At 34.8% G+C, this 20674-nt stretch overlaps 1 protein-coding gene across 1 annotated transcript in view; it reads right to left on the reverse strand.

The window, feature by feature from the left end:
• Window positions 1–5536: 5536 nt before the first annotated feature.
• The window catches only part of LOC136035518 (cell division cycle protein 20 homolog), a 50237-nt gene continuing 35099 nt past the window's right edge, over window positions 5537–20674 (reverse strand). Inside the window, exons 7-11 of the mRNA XM_065717360.1 lie at window positions 20174–20353; window positions 12003–12124; window positions 9720–9867; window positions 8734–8835; window positions 5537–7546 (exon numbers count right to left, since the gene is read on the reverse strand). Of these exons, the coding sequence (XP_065573432.1) occupies window positions 7355–7546; window positions 8734–8835; window positions 9720–9867; window positions 12003–12124; window positions 20174–20353 (744 nt within the window). The 3' untranslated portion in view covers window positions 5537–7354. The remainder of the gene's footprint in view (window positions 7547–8733; window positions 8836–9719; window positions 9868–12002; window positions 12125–20173; window positions 20354–20674) is intronic.

Raw genomic sequence — 20674 nt, forward strand, 5'->3', positions numbered from 1 at the left:
TTAGTAATCTAATTAAGGTTTCGTTTTCTTTAGTATTAAGCTTTTGGGTAGTTTTGAAGCATGAAAGCAATTTGTATTCTAGCTAATCCAATTTCCACGTTGTGGCATGCTGTACTTAATTTAAAACCAAAACATCGGACATTCCTCAGAATTTCTCAGGCTGGAAGGACTAATAAACCAGTCTTTTCCAAAAGTACTAATTTAGCTGAAATTTCTAATTTAGTGATCGACCCCTCCAGAACTTCTACAAAAAGCTAATAAAAGTACAGAATTTATGCGGAAAATTCGTTATCAACAGATATTCAAGGTACTTCTACTTGGATTCTTTTTTTAATCAGTACAAATTTTAAAATTCTAGTTTAGGGGCTAATTGTATGTTTGGAAACTAAACTCGATGAAAGAGAGATTGGAAAATCAAAATTAAGGTAAAATATTTGTTGTGAGAACTCGGGTAGACATAGACATGTCAGGTATGCAATCTTCTATGCCATAGGAAAGCTTCATTATTCCTGAAAATTTCCTGAAATTCCCGGAAGTTTCATTAACTTAATTCAACTGTTGTCCAACATAGGAAGAAGCTCCTAGACTACAATTGTGCCCCCATCAAAATTTGTGTGTCAGAGAAAAACAACTTAGATGTCTTTGGTATACTCAAAGGCCACAAAAAGACTAAGGTTGCTAGTAGACTTCAGTTTCCGCAAATTAGGGACTGCAAGAGAAAATTTACTGAATAGCCTACAAGGAGGAAATGGAAAAAATTACGCCTTAATCAAGCCGAAAGAGAGGAAGAATATTGATAAATATATATACTCAAGGCCAAATTATTTTTTTAGCATTTTTAAAGAAAGCCCCAATTCTAGGAATAGTAGCCCCTGCCCCACACCGCTTCTGTTCAGGTAAGACTACAAGGAAACTTGCCTTTAAGATGAGCTTCTACCCTCGTGATTGAAGATTCTTTGATATCATTGGCGGCAAAATAGAGCTACCTAAGCAAGTAGCGAAGTGGAATCTATGTAATTTTTTTTCTTCTCAACAGGGCACTTCATATGGAAGGTGTTGTCGTAGAAACTTCGGAAGGAGCTTATTGGATTGGAAACTGAGAGTTCTAGCACGCTTTTAAGAGTCAGAAGTAATTGGAAGGCTATCAGCCTCTCTCCCACGCCCCTCTTCCCCCAGATACATCTGATGAAAATGCAGACATAGCCTATTTGTTCAGCATGGTTGAAGAGTCTAATAACTAACAGAATCGACATTTTTGTTGAAATTCATAAAATTCATTAATTTTGATGCTACGATCAAAAGCTACGACCTTGAGAAAATTTGCCTGATTTTCGAAAAAGGAGGAAACGCCCCCAAAAATCAAGGAATCTGAAATAAAATTGCACCATCAGCGTATGAGGGAACCTTACTGTAGTGGTCTCAAGTTTTCATCTGCAAAACTGTAGAATTTTTTTTTTCGCTAGGATGCTTGTTTATTTTTTTTTCCCATGGGTGGTCGTATTGAACCAATAGTCCTAGAAGATCGTGAGAGGGCTTCTTCGAACGGAAATTAAAAGTTCAAGTGCCCATTTTAATTGACCAAAAAATTGGAGGGCAACTAGTCCCCCTTTTTTCCCCAGAAGGATCCAACAAAAATTCTGATAGACGTTTTGTTCGCCATAGTTGAATGGTCTAAAACTATGCCTCTGCGTATGACTCAACCCACTATAGTCCCCGGGAAAAGGTCTGTAAGCTCTTAAATTTTCCAATTGTTAACATATAATATATTTTATTGGGAAGTATAGACTAAAAATTTTTTTGTAGGGGGGATTCTGCCTTAGGGTGCTTTCGGTGGGAAGAGGTGTCTCTGAGGGTGAAATTTCATACGGGGGGGGGGGGGGGGGAATTTGCCAGGAATCCTATGCGAAATTCATTCTGACTCTTTCCTGTAAAGTATTGTCTCATTAGGCTCAGATGAAATTCCTACGAGAGCTATGCCGTTATTTTACCTGCAGTTCTTTCATCCTTTACTGAGTTTGTTCAAACCTCTTTTGATTTTGGTATTTTCCTAGAAACACCTAAAGTGCAAGAATAATAGTTCTTTTTAAAGGTGAACCCAAAATCGTCTCTTCAAATTTTTGACCAATCTTTCTCCTGTCAGTATTACGCAATATTTTTGAAAAGACCATGCTCTGAAGACTTAAAAACTTTCTTGGTGTGAAACAAGCTCCTTCAAGAATTCCATTTTGGGTTTGGTACTGGTCATTCGACTAAGCCGGCATAGGCTTTGCTCTTTCATTTCTTTTGAATAGGAGGATTTTTATTGGCAAGAAGCCTCTAAATGACTGAACTTATATATGGAGTCCTGCAAGGGTCTATTCTAGGGTCATTTTTTTTATATTTCAATATCTTTTGTATGCAGAAAAATGCGCATTCAAAAATTTTGTTGCTGTTTATATCATCCCATTTGTGCTTGTGAACCCAGGCTCCAGTCAAATTCCAATAACAGCCTCGTTGCATTCCCTGATGGCAGTAGGTCCTTTACGGCTGCATTTGATCAGGCTTCATTGAAAAAAAATCCTTTTGCTTTATTGGAGAGTTCTTTTTGTGATTTAATGTTATCTATTTAATGTTAACGATCTGACTGTTAGTATTTCCATGTCTAAGTTTTATGCATATTTCTACAGCTGCTCCGAGTTTTCGTGTGATGCAATTATCAAGTGGTATTCTCCTTAGATATGTGATTGGTTTAGACCGGTTCCTTAGAATTCTTCTTGATGAGAATTTGTCTTGTAAATTCCACATTAATAAATTAACATTTAAAGATTTGCAGGAATCTGGGAATCTTACGTAAACTGAAGCATAAATTTGTCGGTCTATCCTGTGGCTTCTTTTATTCAGCTTGATCCAACAATATATTTCTCGTTGTCCTACTTCATGGATATCTGTTTTCCAATCAAATTTATCGGGTATTCTTCATGAAAAGACCAGAATTGTTGTAAAGTTTCCAAATCCGTCTGGCTGTTCCAGGATCTTTATTATTATTGGTGTTATATTCTAGTTTTATTTGAATTAATTGAATTGAATTGTTGACCTCAATTCATTTTATATCCTTGCATATGCTTTCTTTACATTTGCATGACTACATGGGATGCTTCCAATTGTTTTCCAACCTCCTATTTTTTGGGTCTAACAGCTCACCTACGCTGTACTGTTTGTTCCAATCTTAGCCCGATGATGACACCTTCAAGAATATCGAATACCGTTCCAGCTGTAGGATAGGGCTGTCATTACAGTTTCAAACATCAGATGGTTGATTTTTAGAGGTTAATTCTGTCCTGTGGTGGAGCAGTGGGCTTGACCTCAGCTTAGTAAGACGGGACCCAGAGATTAAACCCGGTGTAGTGACATACTATAGGGTCGATGCGAGGAGGTTCGTTGTATTTAAATGAATTCTCTCTCTCTCTCTTTGTTTTCTTTCTTTTCTTTATGATTAGATGTTTCAAAGAGTACGTACTTAAATGTGTAATAGTTTAGACATTAATAGTTCTTGAAGAGACGTGCAGAGTGGGCAGCCCGCCTAGCAGTGCATCAAACAAACAACAACGATATTAATAGTACAATGTTCAAAAGTTTGTTTCATAATTCTTACAAGCCATGGAGCCTTAGATGGGATTATTGACTTTATTTATTTAATTATTTTTGTTTAGTTTGTAATATATCTTGTTTCATCTTCGAACTAGAAAAAAAATTTAAACAAATTCAGGGAGAAATGTTTAAAAGAAAACAGAAGGTGGTTTTTATTACAATCTACTAATCCCCCGACGATAATGAAATCAAGCAATTTTATTTATGAATAGGGTGTGACCCTGTTTTTGTTTAAATTCATTCAAATTATATAAAAGAAAATTAATTGATGAAATTAAGATAATAATTAATGTGCAAACTATTAAGTATCTCTCAGTCAAAGTATTTCAGTCATTTTAGATATTGACATTTTTCTTTATTTAAACACAACATATAGATTTCTTTATTTAAACACAAAACGAAGAACAAAGTGAGTTCTTTCAATAGATTTATTACCTGGGTAGACACCAGACGATGTAAAAAAAAAAAAAAAGTATTGCGAAAAGCTAGATGTGATCTAGTTTTTTTGTGGAGACTATAATCAGTTAATACTCTTATAAGTTACACATGCTCTTTGGTATAATCTTTCCTATTTCAACAAGTTAAAAAATCACAACTATTCACAAAATTAAACTATTCAAAAATTAGAAAGCTAGAACGGAGATGGGTATTCAATCTCTGATCAAGCGTGAAATGTCTTCCAGAAATTTATTTATTTATTGTCTGCTTATCAAGAAATTGAATTTTGTTGCTGCAATCTTTTGTCCATGGGGCATGGGTTCGATCCCAGGCGTAGCCAGTTATTTTGTTTGGGACAGGGGTCAGTGGCGTGACTCTGTAAGCTCAGTCAGAGTCTATCTAGTTCTAAATGAGAACCTGGAGAAACCTGCAGAAGGTAAGCAGGAAGGGTGTGCGAAAGCACATGATGGTTGGCATCCAACCCTCCATTGCACTTCCTGGCTGAAGTGCCACGAAACGACGATCAGCACCGCAGGTTTAGATTTTAAGGGTCTAGTGTCGTCTTACTTATTTACTTCACTTATGATGAAATTTTGCTTAACCTAACACCAAGTTGCGCAATGTCGTCTAAAATTGGAAATAGAACTCGACTCTACTTAGAGTCTACTTTTATCAACAAAATTTGATCAGTAAGATTACATTATGTAGCATAACCCCTTAGGTTATATTAGCTTGAAAGGTTTTACTCTACATTGTGAAAAACCATTTCGCTACAAGAAATAGAGTATATCATATTCACGCCTGAATCTGCCATTTAAGTTTATTCACATATGCTACAATCTGATTCCAAGAAGCTTCATTAAATATTTAAACTCTTTAAAGGTCAAGTTTAGAGTGCGCAGATGAGTAAGGTTATTTTTATAAACCTGGAAATTAGATTAACTACTCATCCGGTCTCCGATGGTTGACCGATTTTTCCATGAGATTTTACACATGGCAGATAGCTCATATGAAGTTTTCAGTTTATGAATTTTGGAAGCAATTCTAGTAGCAAACAATTCAAATTTTTTTAGCTCAAATTAAAAAAGTTTTATTTTCTCCCAACTAATTATGAAAATTTTAAATATACTTGACAAAAAATTAAATAGCACGAAATACCGCGGATTGTCTATTATAAAATTAATCTCAATTCTCTTGTACAATTTTTTGCTTCTTTCTTTCAAAGTCTTCCCGCAGGATGCAAAACTATATTCACATAACAACAGATTTAACCCCCAAATTTCTTGTAAAGGGTAACCGGGGATAAAGTTGCAATCCGTTATACAACAATGGTAACATAAATTGTCTGTAATCTTTTTTTTATTCACTAGTTGTAAACAAAAATAATAACAATTAAATGATTATCGTCAAATATAACTGAGCTCTAAAACATGGTCCTTAAAGAAGTCTACCAAAGACTTTATAAGCTTCATGAAAGTATATGTAGTTTATTATCACCACAGTAATACAAAAAGCAACTTGACTAGCTTTTCCTTTTACGAATATAGTCTACTAAAATCTTTATGTAACTACAAGATTTATCAGACTTACACCAAATTTGAAAATACATACTAGCAATACAGGATTGCCAAAAAGTGTCAAAAATAAAATCACAAATCAAATTCATAGAATCAAGGGCCATTCTCAGACTCTGAATAAAATATAGGTCGATTTCTGTCCAAATGCCGAAAACTCGCATAAAAGTAAAACAAGCCTCTATTCTTGACTTAGTTAAAATATTTGATCTTTTTTGTTTGTAAATCGTCAAAAATTCGGCCCAAGTCAAGAAGTTCAGATATATTAGCGAAATTCAGACCGTGTGAGAATGGTACTCTGGTATCCATTTTGGTAGTCCATATCTAGATAGAAACTTGTTATAAGAAAAGAAGTAATACATCTCCAACACACGATTGCTGTACATCTACGCAAATTTAACACATATCCTCTATTTTTTTACAAATAATATTAAAAATTACAACCGATTAAAAAGTAGGTAAATAAAACAAACTTTAAAACACAGTTTCACAGAAGAAGAGAAATCATAAAATAAAATAAAGAAATCATGAAAGGTTATTGAAAATAAATTGAATGAATATATACTTCTGGAATGTAACGGGTTTTTGAGTATAGCAAACAAAACAAAGAACTATGGCATATTTCTCGACATTGCTACATCATCTGTAAGAATCCGAAAGGTGCTATTTCCTATTTGTCGATCAACATAACATTCGTAACCATCGCCTGATCACACTAGTATCAACGGAAGATCACAAAAGAAACACGTGATTCCTCAAATTACACGATTAAAATTTAAATGATGAAAAATTAGTAAAAACAAACTCATGTGGGACGGAGACTAAATATTTATAACCCCTACCCCAAGTAAAATTCGAGATCAAATAAGTTCCCTCCAACACCTCCCACCCTCAAAGGTTTCAGCTTGATCCCCAGAGCCGTTCATGAGATATTGTATAAAGACTAATACAATAACTTGGCAACACATATTGCCTTTTTATTGACCTTGCTATTTATTCTTGAATGGGACCAATTCTCACAGCGCTTTATAGTGCAAAAGCTTTGAGTGGAAAGGTTAAATACAAACTTTTAGTCCCCCCCCCACACACACAAAACCTAAAGTCATCTTACCCCCTCTCCTCAAAACTACCTGCCAAAGGCTTTATTTCAATGAAATTTAGCGGTAGGCTCAATCTCTTTCCCCGAATCTTATTAAACTTTTAAAATAGGTAAAAAGAAATTCAAATCTCCTAATTTTCCCAGAAGCAGAAAAGCTTAGAAAATAGGCTTTGTAGTATTAAAAAAGTCTTTGCTGCATCTTTGATGTCTAGGCAAAGCTTCTAAGCACCAATACCACCTTGCTGGTAACAGAAAAAAAAAATTATTACCCACTTAAAGCAAAAATTTTATTTTATATATATCGCCTACTGAATTGAGACTAAAAAAATTTTATCTGAATAAAGAAAATATTGTAAATATATAGCAAAATCCTGAGAAAAAAGGGGTAAAAAACAAAGAAAGAAAGAAAACTAAAAATTGAATAGAAGAAAAAAAGACGTTACTAAAGAATGCTGGAGGTTGTCGTTAACTAATACGTTAATTGCGATACTTGGAAGAAAGCCTCTACAATTCCGATACCAAAATGGATAAATTTGATTCCGAGTCATATTGCAACTTAAAAAAAGCAAATAACAGTCAAATTAACACTGTCAACTTTAAAAATACATGTTTTTTTTTATCTGAGTGAAGCAGTGGCGACATTACGAACAGTTTTAGAAGCAATGTCCTTTTTCTTTTTTGTTGGATCAACGGTGAAACACTTCCAGAGACGCAGAGTTTCATCTGCAGCACCTGATGCAACAGTACTACCGTCGGGGGACATGGTCATATACAAAACACGTCCATTGTGTCCAGTAAGCTCGCTTACCTAATAACAAAAGAAAGTTACATACGAACATATCAATAAATATACATATCAAAACACATACAAACATATCAAGAACAATTTCTTAACAACATTTTAAAGAAAGAAAAAAATGTCTTGTTTTCTAAGGTATTGCAGAATTTCACACTTTTTGTGCCCCCCCTTTAATTAGGGGAACTTAAGTTAAATAAGACTATAAGCCAGTAAAAACCAGGAAAATACGTCCGATTGACATTTTTCAAAGATATCAAACAAACTCTCTTTTCCGTGATAACAGGGCTCTACTTTGTGCTGAACCTAATTTACGGATCATTACCAGTCTGATAATTCCCCTCAATCTAGCAGCTAAACTTCTAAGGTCATGTATTCTTAATCTCCTCTTAGTTATATTCGACCTTCAGGAGTCTCTGATTTCCCCCGGTAGACAATATATAAAAAAAATAAATATTAAGGGGTATTGGAAAGGGATTATACGAGAGGGAATTTTGATGTTGTATTCCTGTACCGTCATTGGGGGGACATACATAGATAAAAGTAAGAAGCAATTTTACATTCAGAAGTGATCGAACAATGGCTCACAAATTTAACAAATTTACGTAACAAAGGCACAAAAAAGTCACTGATTTGAAGAAAACGAGTTAATAATAAAAAAACGCATAGAAAAGGTATACACATTTCATTTTTTTCTAAGGGAGGGTAATACTTTAGCTACTAAACAGTACCGGGCTTGTATTGAGTATACCTTGCAGATTTTTTTTACTTAGTTTGTATTTTTGTTCTCTATATATTTTAGTACCGTGACGAAAAAAAAAATCACCATACTGCCAATTTTAAGAACTTTTTTTTAATATCAAGGACTTGATCTTAATTCGCATAGCCTATTCTACTTGCTTAAAAAAAGAAAGAAAAAAAGAAAAAAAAGAAAAAAACTGGTTCTATGATTTTTCATTTAGACCAGTTTTCTAACATATTGGCCAATTTGTTTTATTTGTTTTATTTGTTCACAGGCGGCCAATTTTGTTTTAACAATTATTGGCCGCCTGTGAAATGAAGCAGGCCTCAAATCAAAACCACGAATGTATCTTTTTTATTTCCTCCGTAGTTTAATTTATAGAGTTAATCGTTTTGGTTTCTGAACTGGCTCAATAAATAAAGCCATCAATATTTGAGATAATAACAGTAAAACCTACCTTCGTCATAGTAGGATACTTCCATAAAATCAGTTGATTATTTGCATATCCATGTCCTGAAATAAGCTCCTTGTATTCGGTTGACCACAAGATTGAAGACACCTAAATAAAAATTCAATTTTTTTCATCAATATAGTTTAAAAAATAACAATCCACTCTCTTAAATTCCCCATGATGCCTCTTTACACCCAATTGTGATATGTCCAGTTTCGAATTCGATGTATTACCTAAATCAAAATTTTCACAGCTTGTCATATTTGATCGGTTAAATACAGCCTAAACATCAGCTTAACCGCAAATTCAGCATGCAATTTGACAGTGGGATTAAAACATAAATTATGTACTAAGTATAAAAAAAAGCACGTAAAAATATTCTTAGCAAATTCCACTGCGAGTCATTCTTAGCATCTGTCATTATCGTTAATTCCATTCTTAGTTCTAAGATTTATCTTCAAATTCTTCAGAACTTTTTGTAACTGCGATAAACAACACCACACCTTGGCTAATCGATATTCTTTTTTTTATCTTCACTGCTTCAATCTTTCTAGGTCAGAGATGGCAAAACAAATTTTTGAGCAAATCCCAAAATAATTTCAAAAGAGGATAATTTAAATATCTTTAAATAAAAATGGTGCACTTGCTCGACTCAAACTCGAACACTACTTGCTTGCAATTTGCTTAGGCATCCATTTCCAACAGCCACACTCATGCTGTTATATTCATTTATACTCTGTAATTCATTCATACCGTGTACAAACAAGTATGCTATCATGCCACTTATAGTACCAGGGTATCTAAGGTGAATTAATGCAACTTTTAGTCGTTGCCGTTGGGTAGTAAATTAAGGACATCCACTAAAAGGAAACCTAAAATTAGATGACAATAACGATTACATAGAAGAAGGGAATATCCAAAGGTTCCAGCTTTGTATATTCTTTTTTACAGCAAAAAATACGACTCATCTGTGAATAATTAACATTTCTTACCTGCGATCCAGTGTCAACTGTCTTAATACAAACACCATTATTTGTATTCCAAAACTTAATAGTTCGATCTGCAGTACCACCTCCCGTGGCCAACAAGCTAGACTGCCAGGGGCACCACGCCAAGCCCTTTACTGCAGCCTGATGTTCACTACATAAATGAGAACTAATCAATCAAAAGCAAAAACGACAAAACCTTTTTATTATAAATAGGGGCGGGAAAAAACGAAATATTACTTATGAAACATAAACAGCAATTTCAATAGTCAATTTTGTCGATCGGTACTGAAATACACTTGTTACCAAGTTCTTGTCCAGGAAAGGGCGAGTTGGTTTGACCCCCCCTCGAGATATAAATGTTTGTCCAGCTTGAAAAAACGTTATAAAAATGTATATAAACAAATTTTTGATGCGTTTGAGAAAAAATCCCTCTACCAGAATAAAAAGTAAACTTGTAGGTTTTATCTTTCAAAAACATATAAGAAGAGTTGAAAGGGGTAAAACAAGCTTGTTTTCATTGCCTAGTCGTCACTTAAACATACTTCGAATAACAATAAAGTACCAAGCTTCCCAGGACAATTTCGATGAAGGACAAGTACATATCAAATTAAAGTATATGTTAACATGAAATAACAAAAGGAAATAACTTCTGATTTAGACAAGACACTAATAAAATTGGTCACGGACTGTGCAGTTGCCTTGAGAGCCATTTTGGCAGCAATCATGAGGTTCATTTTCATCAGGGAAAGGCTTTGATATTCATTTGTAATACCTGATTTTATGTATATTCGAGTACGGTCAGCGACTTTTATTCTAATTACTTCTGTGATCGAATTTAAAGCTCATCAGAAAGCCCTTGGAGCTTCTTTAGCCTCTGATCCAAGTTTGGTGGGTCTTCACCTACATTACTCCTTAAAACATGTGCTATCTCTAAGTCTAATCACTAGGACGTAACTAGAAAAATTGAAAAATTCAGGGTATTTAACAAAAACACGAAGCAAATTTTTTGCTATCAACCTATTAAGGTCTTACTTCTGTGATTGAATTTCAAGCTCATTAGATAACTATAAAGCGCTTCGAACTTCTTTCTCCTCTGATACGAGTTTGACTAGATCTCAGCGGGTTTAGCTGTTGCTAAGCCTCCTGAGATCTAGTTACCCAAAGGACTAAATGTCTAAAATCACAAAAGGGTTAAGAGATTAAGGAATTTATCAGGAACATTTAAGGAATTTCTTTAGTTTTCAAATATCAAAGTTCTTTAGGATCTGTTGATTACAAAAGTGCCAAAGTTTTTTCTCTAAGTTGTTAGTCCTTAGCTTTAGCAAGTTTTAGGAAAAGTATAAATTTAAGCCTCAATCAGGTGCTTTCGTGGAAACAGAAGACCAAAATAATGAAGATTGAAAAGTTGATTTGCCTTTTAAATATAATATATTAATTATAATATTCTATTATATTAAATGTGTTAACAAATAAAATATATTAAAACACTACATGTTTATATTAATATAAACATATTTTGTTTTGAAACAGCAGAAACATAGTTATTTTTTGAGAAATCTACAATCAATACAGTAGATTCAAGTTGACTCAGCTCTGCCCAGATAAGCATACTTAGAGAATACTCAGATAAGATACCAGATACCAGATAATACCAGATAAGAATATAGAGAATACTCATATAGATTATTATATTATTATTTATTATATTACAATTATATTATAATATAATAATAATTATACAATATATAATATATTATAATATATTATGATAATTATATATCTTATAATTATTACATTATAATATTATGATTATTATACACTTATATAGAAGAATACTTAGAAGAGAAATAGAAGAATAATTTGGAGAAGATTACAGCTGTAGCGACATACAAGTTAATAACTAATTTTATTATGACAATAATTTAACAGTAATCGTTTTTAACTAGCCGATAGTCATACCTAAGGTCTCCAATCTTAATCTGTAAAAACATTTAAAAAAGAATGAATTTCCAAACGCATATAATATTTTTATCAAGTTTAGTTCTTTTTTTAATTAATTAACTACAATTAACGCATTCACTTACTTATTTCTATTAATTTGTTTTTACAATTTTACTTAATCTATTTAAGTTTTCTACACTTCATTCAATTTCTATATATAACATCTTAAAATATACAATATTATAACAAAACTATGCAATAAAAAATTGTCCAATTGTTTTCATTCTTGAGGTCTGAATATACGTTCAGCACAGGAAGGTAAAAGATATTAAATAAGAGACTCACTTGAGAATCTGAAGAGGTTGGACATTTGAATGACCCAAGGTCAAGTCCCAGATATTGGCTAAGTTATCGTTACCCCCACTAGCTAGGAAACGACCGTCAGGGGACCAAAACAGGCTGCACACCTAAATAAATATACATCAATCAAAATTTAAATTACACTTCGATAAAAATAGATTATGGCATATCGATCATAACTGCACATGGGGGTGGGGGTACATTAAGTTTACCCATAATTGGTATCAAAGACACTCCCTTCCAAAAGAATTGCCTTCCTTTTACATATCTTCTTTTTTTCACCCCCCCCCATATCTGGTTATCTTACATTGATTTTAGCAGTGTGCTGCATAATTAATGCAAAGGTCTTAAGATCTGGAAAAAAAACTGTTACCCAAAGGTATCCAGTCCACCCTCCCCACCCCTTCCCATGGAGTATGTACGTTTCTAAAACGCAACTAATGTACACAGATCAGTTAGATGGTAGTTTTAACTTTTAGTCCTCATTTTGAAAATGACGCCCATGGACTTTTGGCAAGATAATATGTAATAGACGAAATTAAAAATAACAGAATGGACGGAGATACTTTATAGCCTTATAGAAACATCCCAAAGAGGCTTAGAATTAAAAACTGTAAATGTATATAAATGTAATGGTCTTTACTTCAATCGAACGGAATGCCAACCTTCACTCCTCAAGAATGAGGCTTTACTTTCGGCCTTACTTTTTTGGGGAGTTTTGACCCTTGAAGAACGTGTACGCTTCCATCTTCTCACTTTGCTCCCTATGGTTGGCAGCTTAGACTTAAGACCTTTACTAGAGCCATCGCATCGTTTGGGTCGCTCTATTTACAGAGAGATGGTTTAAAGCAGAATATCACAAACAATTGCAAAAGAAGAATGATATACTAGAGTTTACACAAATAATTATTTCGCGGACTTTTTGGCTTAAAAAAACGACTTTTCAGACTTTGTTTCACGTTCCTGAGCTTACTAAAACCAGTAGCTCAGGTTCTGAGCCTTCTCAAATGGTACTTGTTTCACTTAGAGGATTCGGGCCTTCGTCTCTCGCACACGGGCTCTTGCTTCAGTCTTTTTCCTTCGATAATGGCGATCAGATGATTTTTCCTTCCTTTCTCTGCAGATATTTACGCCTATAACGGGCTCCTCTAAAACAATTCCTGGGGGAGGGGGTTGAAAACCAACGAGTTGTTTTTTTAAGTTTGTTCACTATTAATTACAGTTAAAAATTTCGCATGTAAATATAAAGTAAACAGGTCTGCATACAGTTTAAAGTTGAGATGCTGTTACCATTTTGTTTTATTGACGGAAATATAAAGTACACAATATATATTTACTTAAAAACAGTTATTTTCTCATTACACTTACATTATAACATTCTTATATTATATCCTTAGGGGCACTACATACATGGTCTTTTCCTTCTTTTTTTATTTCAGTAAAACATGAAATGACTTAAAATTTCAAATATTCACCAGCAAAATATTTTTTTTTAAGATTTAGACTTTTTCAATCACTGATATAATTTGCAAAATTTTAATCAAACAGTTCGTGGTAACGAACTGTAAGTAAGGAACGACACAGCTCAATAATACTCGAAACTCTAAAAACCGGAATTATGATACCAACAGATACATCAAAAGAATCGAACTTTTGTGCTGATTTCAAATATATAAGTTTCATCAAGTTTACTCTTATCCATCAAAAATTGCGAGCCTGAGAAAATGTGGCTTATTTTCGAAAAAAGAGGGAAACACCCCTAAAATTCATAGAATCTTAAAAAAAATCACACCATCAGATTCAGAGTATCAGAGAACCCTACTGTAGAGGTTTCAAGCTCATATCTGAAAAATGTGGAATTTATATTTTTGCCAGAAGAAAGATCACACAGATGTGTTTATTTGTTTTTGTTTAACCTTTTTCCAGGGGTGATCGTATCGAACCATAGAATATGGCGAGTGGACTCATTCGAACAGAAATTAAAAAGTTCTAGTGCCTATTTTAACTGACCGAAAAAGTTGGAGGGCAAACAAACCCCCTCACACGCTAATTTCTTTCCCAAAGTCACCGACCAAAATTTTGAGATATCCATTTTGTTCAGCGTAGTCGAAAAACCTAATAACTATGTTTTAGAGGATGACTTAACCCCCCACAGTCCCCAGGGGAAGTACTGAAAGTTATGAACTTTGCCCATTGTCTACACATAGTATTGGTTATTGGGAAGTATACAGACGTCTTCGGGTGGGGGGGGGGTTCTGCTGGAGGGATGGGGGAGTTTCGTGAGAGGATCTTTCCATCGAGGAATTTTTTATGGGTGAAGGGGTGTTCCATGAAGGGGGCGTTGGCTTTCCCAGCATTATTTAAAAAATAATAAGAAATTAAATTAAAAATCAAGTTTTTTCAACTAAAAGTAAGAAGCAACATTAAAACTTAGTCGAGCAGACACTATTACGTATATGAGGGGGTTCACCCCTTCGTTAATACCTCGCTCTTGACGCTAAAGTTTTTTTAGTACTTTCAAAAGAGCTATTTATTCTGATTAAACGGCCTTTGTGATTCAGGGGTCATTCTTAAAGAATTGTAACAAAAATCGAACTTTAGCGTGAAGAGCGAGGTATTGACGAGGGGACAAACCCCCTCATATACGTAATTATTTCTGTTCGTTATAAATTTTTATGTTTCTCCTTACTTTCAACTGAAAAAAACTTTTTTTTATTTAATCAGGGATAGATTTAATCTGTTTATTAAATTGATTTGGATTGAGTTTGATTATGATCATTGAACGATACTAAATTACGGTCATTTATCATGATTGCTTATGAGATTCTCGAGCTGATTATTAAACTGAATGTTATTGGTCTAGTTTACATTTTCTAATCAGCTAATATGGTTTTCAAGCTTAAAAAAAAAAAAAATTAAAAATTAAAACTTAGTTTCAAAAGCTCAATTCCTAAGGCCCAATCGGCTTTTTTTATACGAGGTTGCGGCTGCCCACTTACAAAAATGGAAAAAAGCGGAATACTGATAAGAAAAAAAGAAGAAAACACAAATACAACCAACTGACAAAGAGCAAAATATAGTAATACTAGATTAATTAGCAGACTAGCCGAGGGCATGATAAGGGCCCTTATGCGTGGTCAACTCTCAACTAATTTTAATATTTGGTTGAAAAACCCTACAATACGCAAAGCTCCGTATTGGACTAGCGTAGCGTTAAACCGAGTAAAAAGTTAGCATAATTAATTGTAACACAGTGTACGTAACTTCCTCTGCGTGTACGTCAGTGATAGAAATAATCAGCCACAAAGGTGACAAGTAAGGAACATTAAATGCGAAAACTATATTAAATACACAAGCAAGAACATATCTCTTTATGTTATGTTTACAAGAAAACACTTTGCTATAATCTTCACTAATTGCACTAGACTAGAATATGATTTATTGGCTAAAATAGCACACAAGCTAGCATAAGCACGTCTGAACAGTTACAATGGTAAAACAGATGTTAGGGGATAAACATAATCAAATTTGAATATATTACTAAAATACAAAACAAAATAGGGAACAAAAGAGTTTTTGTACCTCATGGTCAACATTTGGGAACACAAGTCAAGTTGGGTATTTGGAGCTCTACGAGTCTTGTATTAGGAAAGATTGGAGGATTTTCTTTGAAGGGGGGAAAAAGATATCAATGATAGTCAGAACTAAGGCACTTGTGACCAAAGTTCATGGTAAGGATGTGACGTCGTGATTCTTATGTACTAAGTTCAAGTCTAGCCAAACCTTCATCGTATGTAGCACAGGACGTTCCCAGGACGTTATTGCTCTTTTTTTTAATGCTTTCAATTTTAGAACATTAGTCTTTGGTCAACCCAGGGTGCCAGACAGGGCAAGCAAATTCAAGACAGCGTCTTATATAAGAACAATGAATGATTTTAAGGTTCTGGATTGATATGGAGAACAGTTCGAGAAGGGAGAAAGATTTAGGGAGAAAACTACCAGATTTAAATAAATGAAAAGTGTGGGACTTCCATTTAAGGTCATTGTCCAACTGCACACTAAGCAGTTTAACCGTATTTACATTTGGTATGCAAAGGTAATTATTGATAGGGGGTATATTTAAAAAAAAAGGAGAATAGCATTTAACTGATTTTGAGTATGCTTAGGTTGAGTTTAACATTGTCAAGATCATTCTTTAAATTGTTAATGAGCGAGTCAAGTTTAACGTCCGAAGTATTAGAGGTTTGACAAAGGTCAAGTAATGTCGAATCATCCGCAAATTTAGAAGCGTTATCAAAACGTGGTAAAACATGGTTAAGAATACGTAAAAATGCTATATGACCTAATTTAGTCCCTTGAGGAGCTCCGCAGGATATTAAGGTAAAGCCTGATGAATCTCCGTTAGGGAGAACTGCAAATTTTCTCACGACAAGACAAAAAAACAGCTACCATTTGTAAAACAATATCTTCGGCACCTAAAGCCTTTGCACTATCGATAACTGTCTGATGATCCAAGTTGTCAAAGGCTTTGACAACTCATCAGCAAAAACAGCCTCAACATAGGAATTATTTAACTCAAGATGTTTGAAAACAGTGTGTAGTATATAAATTGAGCAATGTGTGGTGCTATGATTTGGCCTAAAGCCAAACTGATTTGGGTTGATTTTATCTTGAATATCATCAAAGAGAAAATTGTAAATAAAACTTTCGAAAATGTTAGAGAAAATAGAGGTTTTCGATACTGGTCCTAAGTCAGAGGGAACTTTTGGGGTCTTATTTTTCGGTATAGGTGATATAATAGCTCGTTTAAAACACACTGGAAAAATACTATCTACAAAACATTGGTTGACAATTGCAGTTATAGGTACACTTAAATACTGGGCACATTTCACAATCAATAATATAGGAATCATCCGGGTATACTGACTTATTTGTGTCAAGATTTTCGAGTTTAAACTGGGTATTTCAAGCACAGGGATGTCACTCACTGTACTGTTGGCCGGTATATTTTGGAGTGGCTGGTGAATTTTACATATTGAATTTTACATCTGCGTGGTGTAGTAGATGCCAAGGCACTTCAACAGGCAAGATTACATAATGGTCTGCTCACTCACTTCTAGTGAACGCTCAGTTTTTTGGAAATTTCATTAAAAATCATGAATTCAGTTTTTGACATAAGCCGATGCTCTTGAAGGCTTTTATGAAGAACCTCGGATTAAGACGTAGTTCGTCTAGCGTGTTGCTGAGCAGTGTAAGATCATCTGCATAAAAAATAAAGCTCAAGTCAACAGCTTAAAGAAGGAATGAGCCTCTTATATACCGGATAACGCGATACAATTTACATTTACAAATAACTGGGCTTAAAATAGACACCACCTTAGCACCACATTTTTGCATCACACAGTCAGCATCTATTCCAAGCACTAATAAATTCCAGAGTATAAATACCAATCTTGGAGAACTAGTACTATCCTATGATTAAGCACTGATTCTAATAATGTTAATGGGGTTTGGGAACAGATCATCGAATAAACGTGGCGGAAATGCAATACTCCACACATAAAAAGCAATATTACGGACAAATTTGTTATCAAAATTGGCTTTAGCAACCCATTTGCAAAGCCTAGGTTAAGCTGTTTTAGCCCCACTACCACCTAAGGTTCCCAACTTAAGGGATCAAAATCTTCTCAAACTCAGTTAAAAACTGAGGATCCTATAAGACATACACTCCGAAAGATTAATGCATTTTTTTTCAGCAAATTAGTTAGAAAATTAGTTCTATAGCGTTAAAAAATTCATCAGGAACTGGCTCTTGGGAAATGCACATTTTCAGGAGCAGGGACAAATAATCGAACAACTTAGCACTCCCATTCATGAGCTGAGAGCGGCAAATTCCGTCATTGTTTGCAAGTGAGCAGAATCTGGGACCTTTTTAAGGCCGTGATTAAGTGAACTTGAGAATATAGAGCTTCAAAACTGAAGTTAGGGTAGCCTTCTGTCTCTCAATTCTCTAAAGACCGTCGATTGTCAAAAACCCTTCAAATAGCACTTATTCATTGGCGGACATAGCAGGTCAATTATACCAGCTTGTCATTCTGGTCTCTAGGGCGATCTGAAACGATTGTTTCTGGCAAAAAACTTGTAAAAACTTCAGGTAGCTGAAAACATTCTATGTTTTCATATTTCTATGTCATCAAAAAATGGTTGCAATCATCTTACAGGTTATTCTCTTCCGCTCTTGATAGTACCAATTTTGTTCTAAAAGCAATATCCTTCATAGAGTACACTTGTGAAAAAGAGCTAGACATTTTCTAAGATTTCTAAGCAATTAGAGAAAATAGAGCAAAATCCTGGCAAACATTTTGTAGCATCTTCAAAAAGATACGGCCTGATATTAGAAGCGGTATCTTCCGCCAGTGAATACTTGAGTCCTTTTTAAATACAAATTTTCAACTTTAACATGAAATTTTCGAGTTCAATCAGTTCACTTAATCACGGTCTTGAATTGCTCCTGCGGGTTGTGACAATGCTTAAACACTTCACCTGTTCTCGGCCTATCCCGGCCTAGCCAGATGTTATCTTGGCTTTTTGCTTCACTGCTTTGACGAGAGGATTGCTCCCGCCAGTTTTCTAGGCACCAATTTTAATTCTTGATCTAGGTGCCCCGTCCATTTCGGCATGTTTAAGGCACGGTACTAATTATTTTATGAAGATGTTCAGAGCAATAAAATTCTTATCTGCAACCTTGGGCAAGTAAATGAAATGGCACCAAAATTTTCACCAGTGCCCCATCCAACACTTCAAGGAACACATCGTTGTTTGTGTTTTCCAGTCTGCTTTAATATATCGATAAGACTGAGGAGAGGTAATTTGGTTTGACTAAGTACCTTAGAGGTATTAAATGATCTTATTCCTTATTCCTAAGGGATTGTAACACGTCGACTCACAATCCACCATAATAGTTAGGGAAGGAGTTAGGGGAATATTTGTGAAGGTCTAGGTTTGAGGTTGAAGTGTTGCACTGCGGATAAAGATAAAGCTTTCTAATTTAAGCACAATATCGGAAGGATCTGGGGGACAGGAGAATAATATAACGAAGAAACTGTCAGATAAAAACGTATTGCATTTAAAATAACAAAAAAATACGTATCAACCCTTCTTTTGGTGTATATCAAGCAACATCCATAGTCTGTAGCACACCAAGGTGAATCTCTTCTCAGACACCAAAGTCCTGTAACTAGTCGGCAGATAGACCAAGACTACATGAAAAGCGCACATTTTAACAAGTTCCAATCCAAGTTTTTCAACACCAATTATCATTATTCCGTATTTGGTCTCCCCTATTCCAGGTCGATTTTCTGACAAAATAGTCACAACCGCCTACACAAGGTAGCGACAGCGTATTCAGTTCAGTGACCATGTGTTCTTGTAAACAAACCCCGATATACTTGCCTATGTATGCATTCACGAAGTCCAGCTTATAGATCGCATGCCCTTGTGTATTCCTACAAAAAATAGATAAGCTTCCGTACATAGAATACCAGCAGGATAAGACGAGCTAAATGCGCGATCGAGCCCTAACATTTTGCACTTTTTTGTGATAGTTCAACGTTCTTGGCCTCCAAGTCGGGTTTATAACAACGGGCACATTTTTCTGAATTTGAGCAAGAGTGAGTAAGTTGTACTAAGCTCTAAAAAAGGATGCAGCGACGAGTTGGGAGCCTATAAGCTTTCACTTTTGAAAAACGTGTAGCAAACACTAATGTCCACCTTCAAACCTGATTTAGGGACCGATGATTCCACAATGATAGCCGGACAGATCCTTTTTTGCCAAATCTCTCCTCAGTGCCTCCACAGCTTCAGCATCTGTTGCCTCGTCATAAGTCTCTAAGGGCAAATTGTAACTTGATTTCAGCACCGTAATGGTTACTCCAAGGTTGCTCATTTTGAGATTTTGGGTTATCATAATGGTATCCGAGCCAGGGGTTAGGTACAAACAGGAGGGCATCCATTCCGGAGATTAAATTTGATACTTTACACATGGCACCTCTTGAGTCTATGTCCTTTTTGTTTGGCGCACAAGTCAACTTTGTCAGCCAGCATGTTCTTGATTAGAGCTTTGATTAGAACTTATGAATGAATCTGTAAACTTTTACCTCTTGAGTATGTCCTGAAAGAGTTGCCACGTGATGGTTTGCAACTCGAACGTCATGATGGTGGATGTTGCCAGAACGAGATCCGCTGCTAAGGATGTGCTCATTCCACGAGAGACAACCCACTCGTGAATTATGACCAGCCATCATCCGCAAACGACGGGAAGCTTCAATGTCCCATAGCTGGAAAAAAGAAAGAAATTAAATTAACGTATCAACAAATATTTGGAACTGAAAAAAAGATTATAGCGAAGCCTAAATTACAAGATGCAAAATTCAAAGTATGAGAAGGAAATTGCTCTTCCTTCAAAAGAACATAAATTATTGTAAAAAATTGTCAAACGGCATGTAAATGAAAACTTCCCGTCAGTAAGTTCGTTTTTTTATTCAAAAATTCACAATGCCAGATAATTTAAATAATTTAAATATATGATTTACCACTAGTCTTTTCCCTGGTTCCGTTTCTATTGTCCAGATCGTTCCAAGTTGAAATGCACCGTCGAA

This window comes from Artemia franciscana, chromosome 14 (genome assembly GCF_032884065.1).
Source record: "Artemia franciscana chromosome 14, ASM3288406v1, whole genome shotgun sequence".
Classification (NCBI taxonomy): Eukaryota; Metazoa; Arthropoda; class Branchiopoda; order Anostraca; family Artemiidae; genus Artemia; species Artemia franciscana.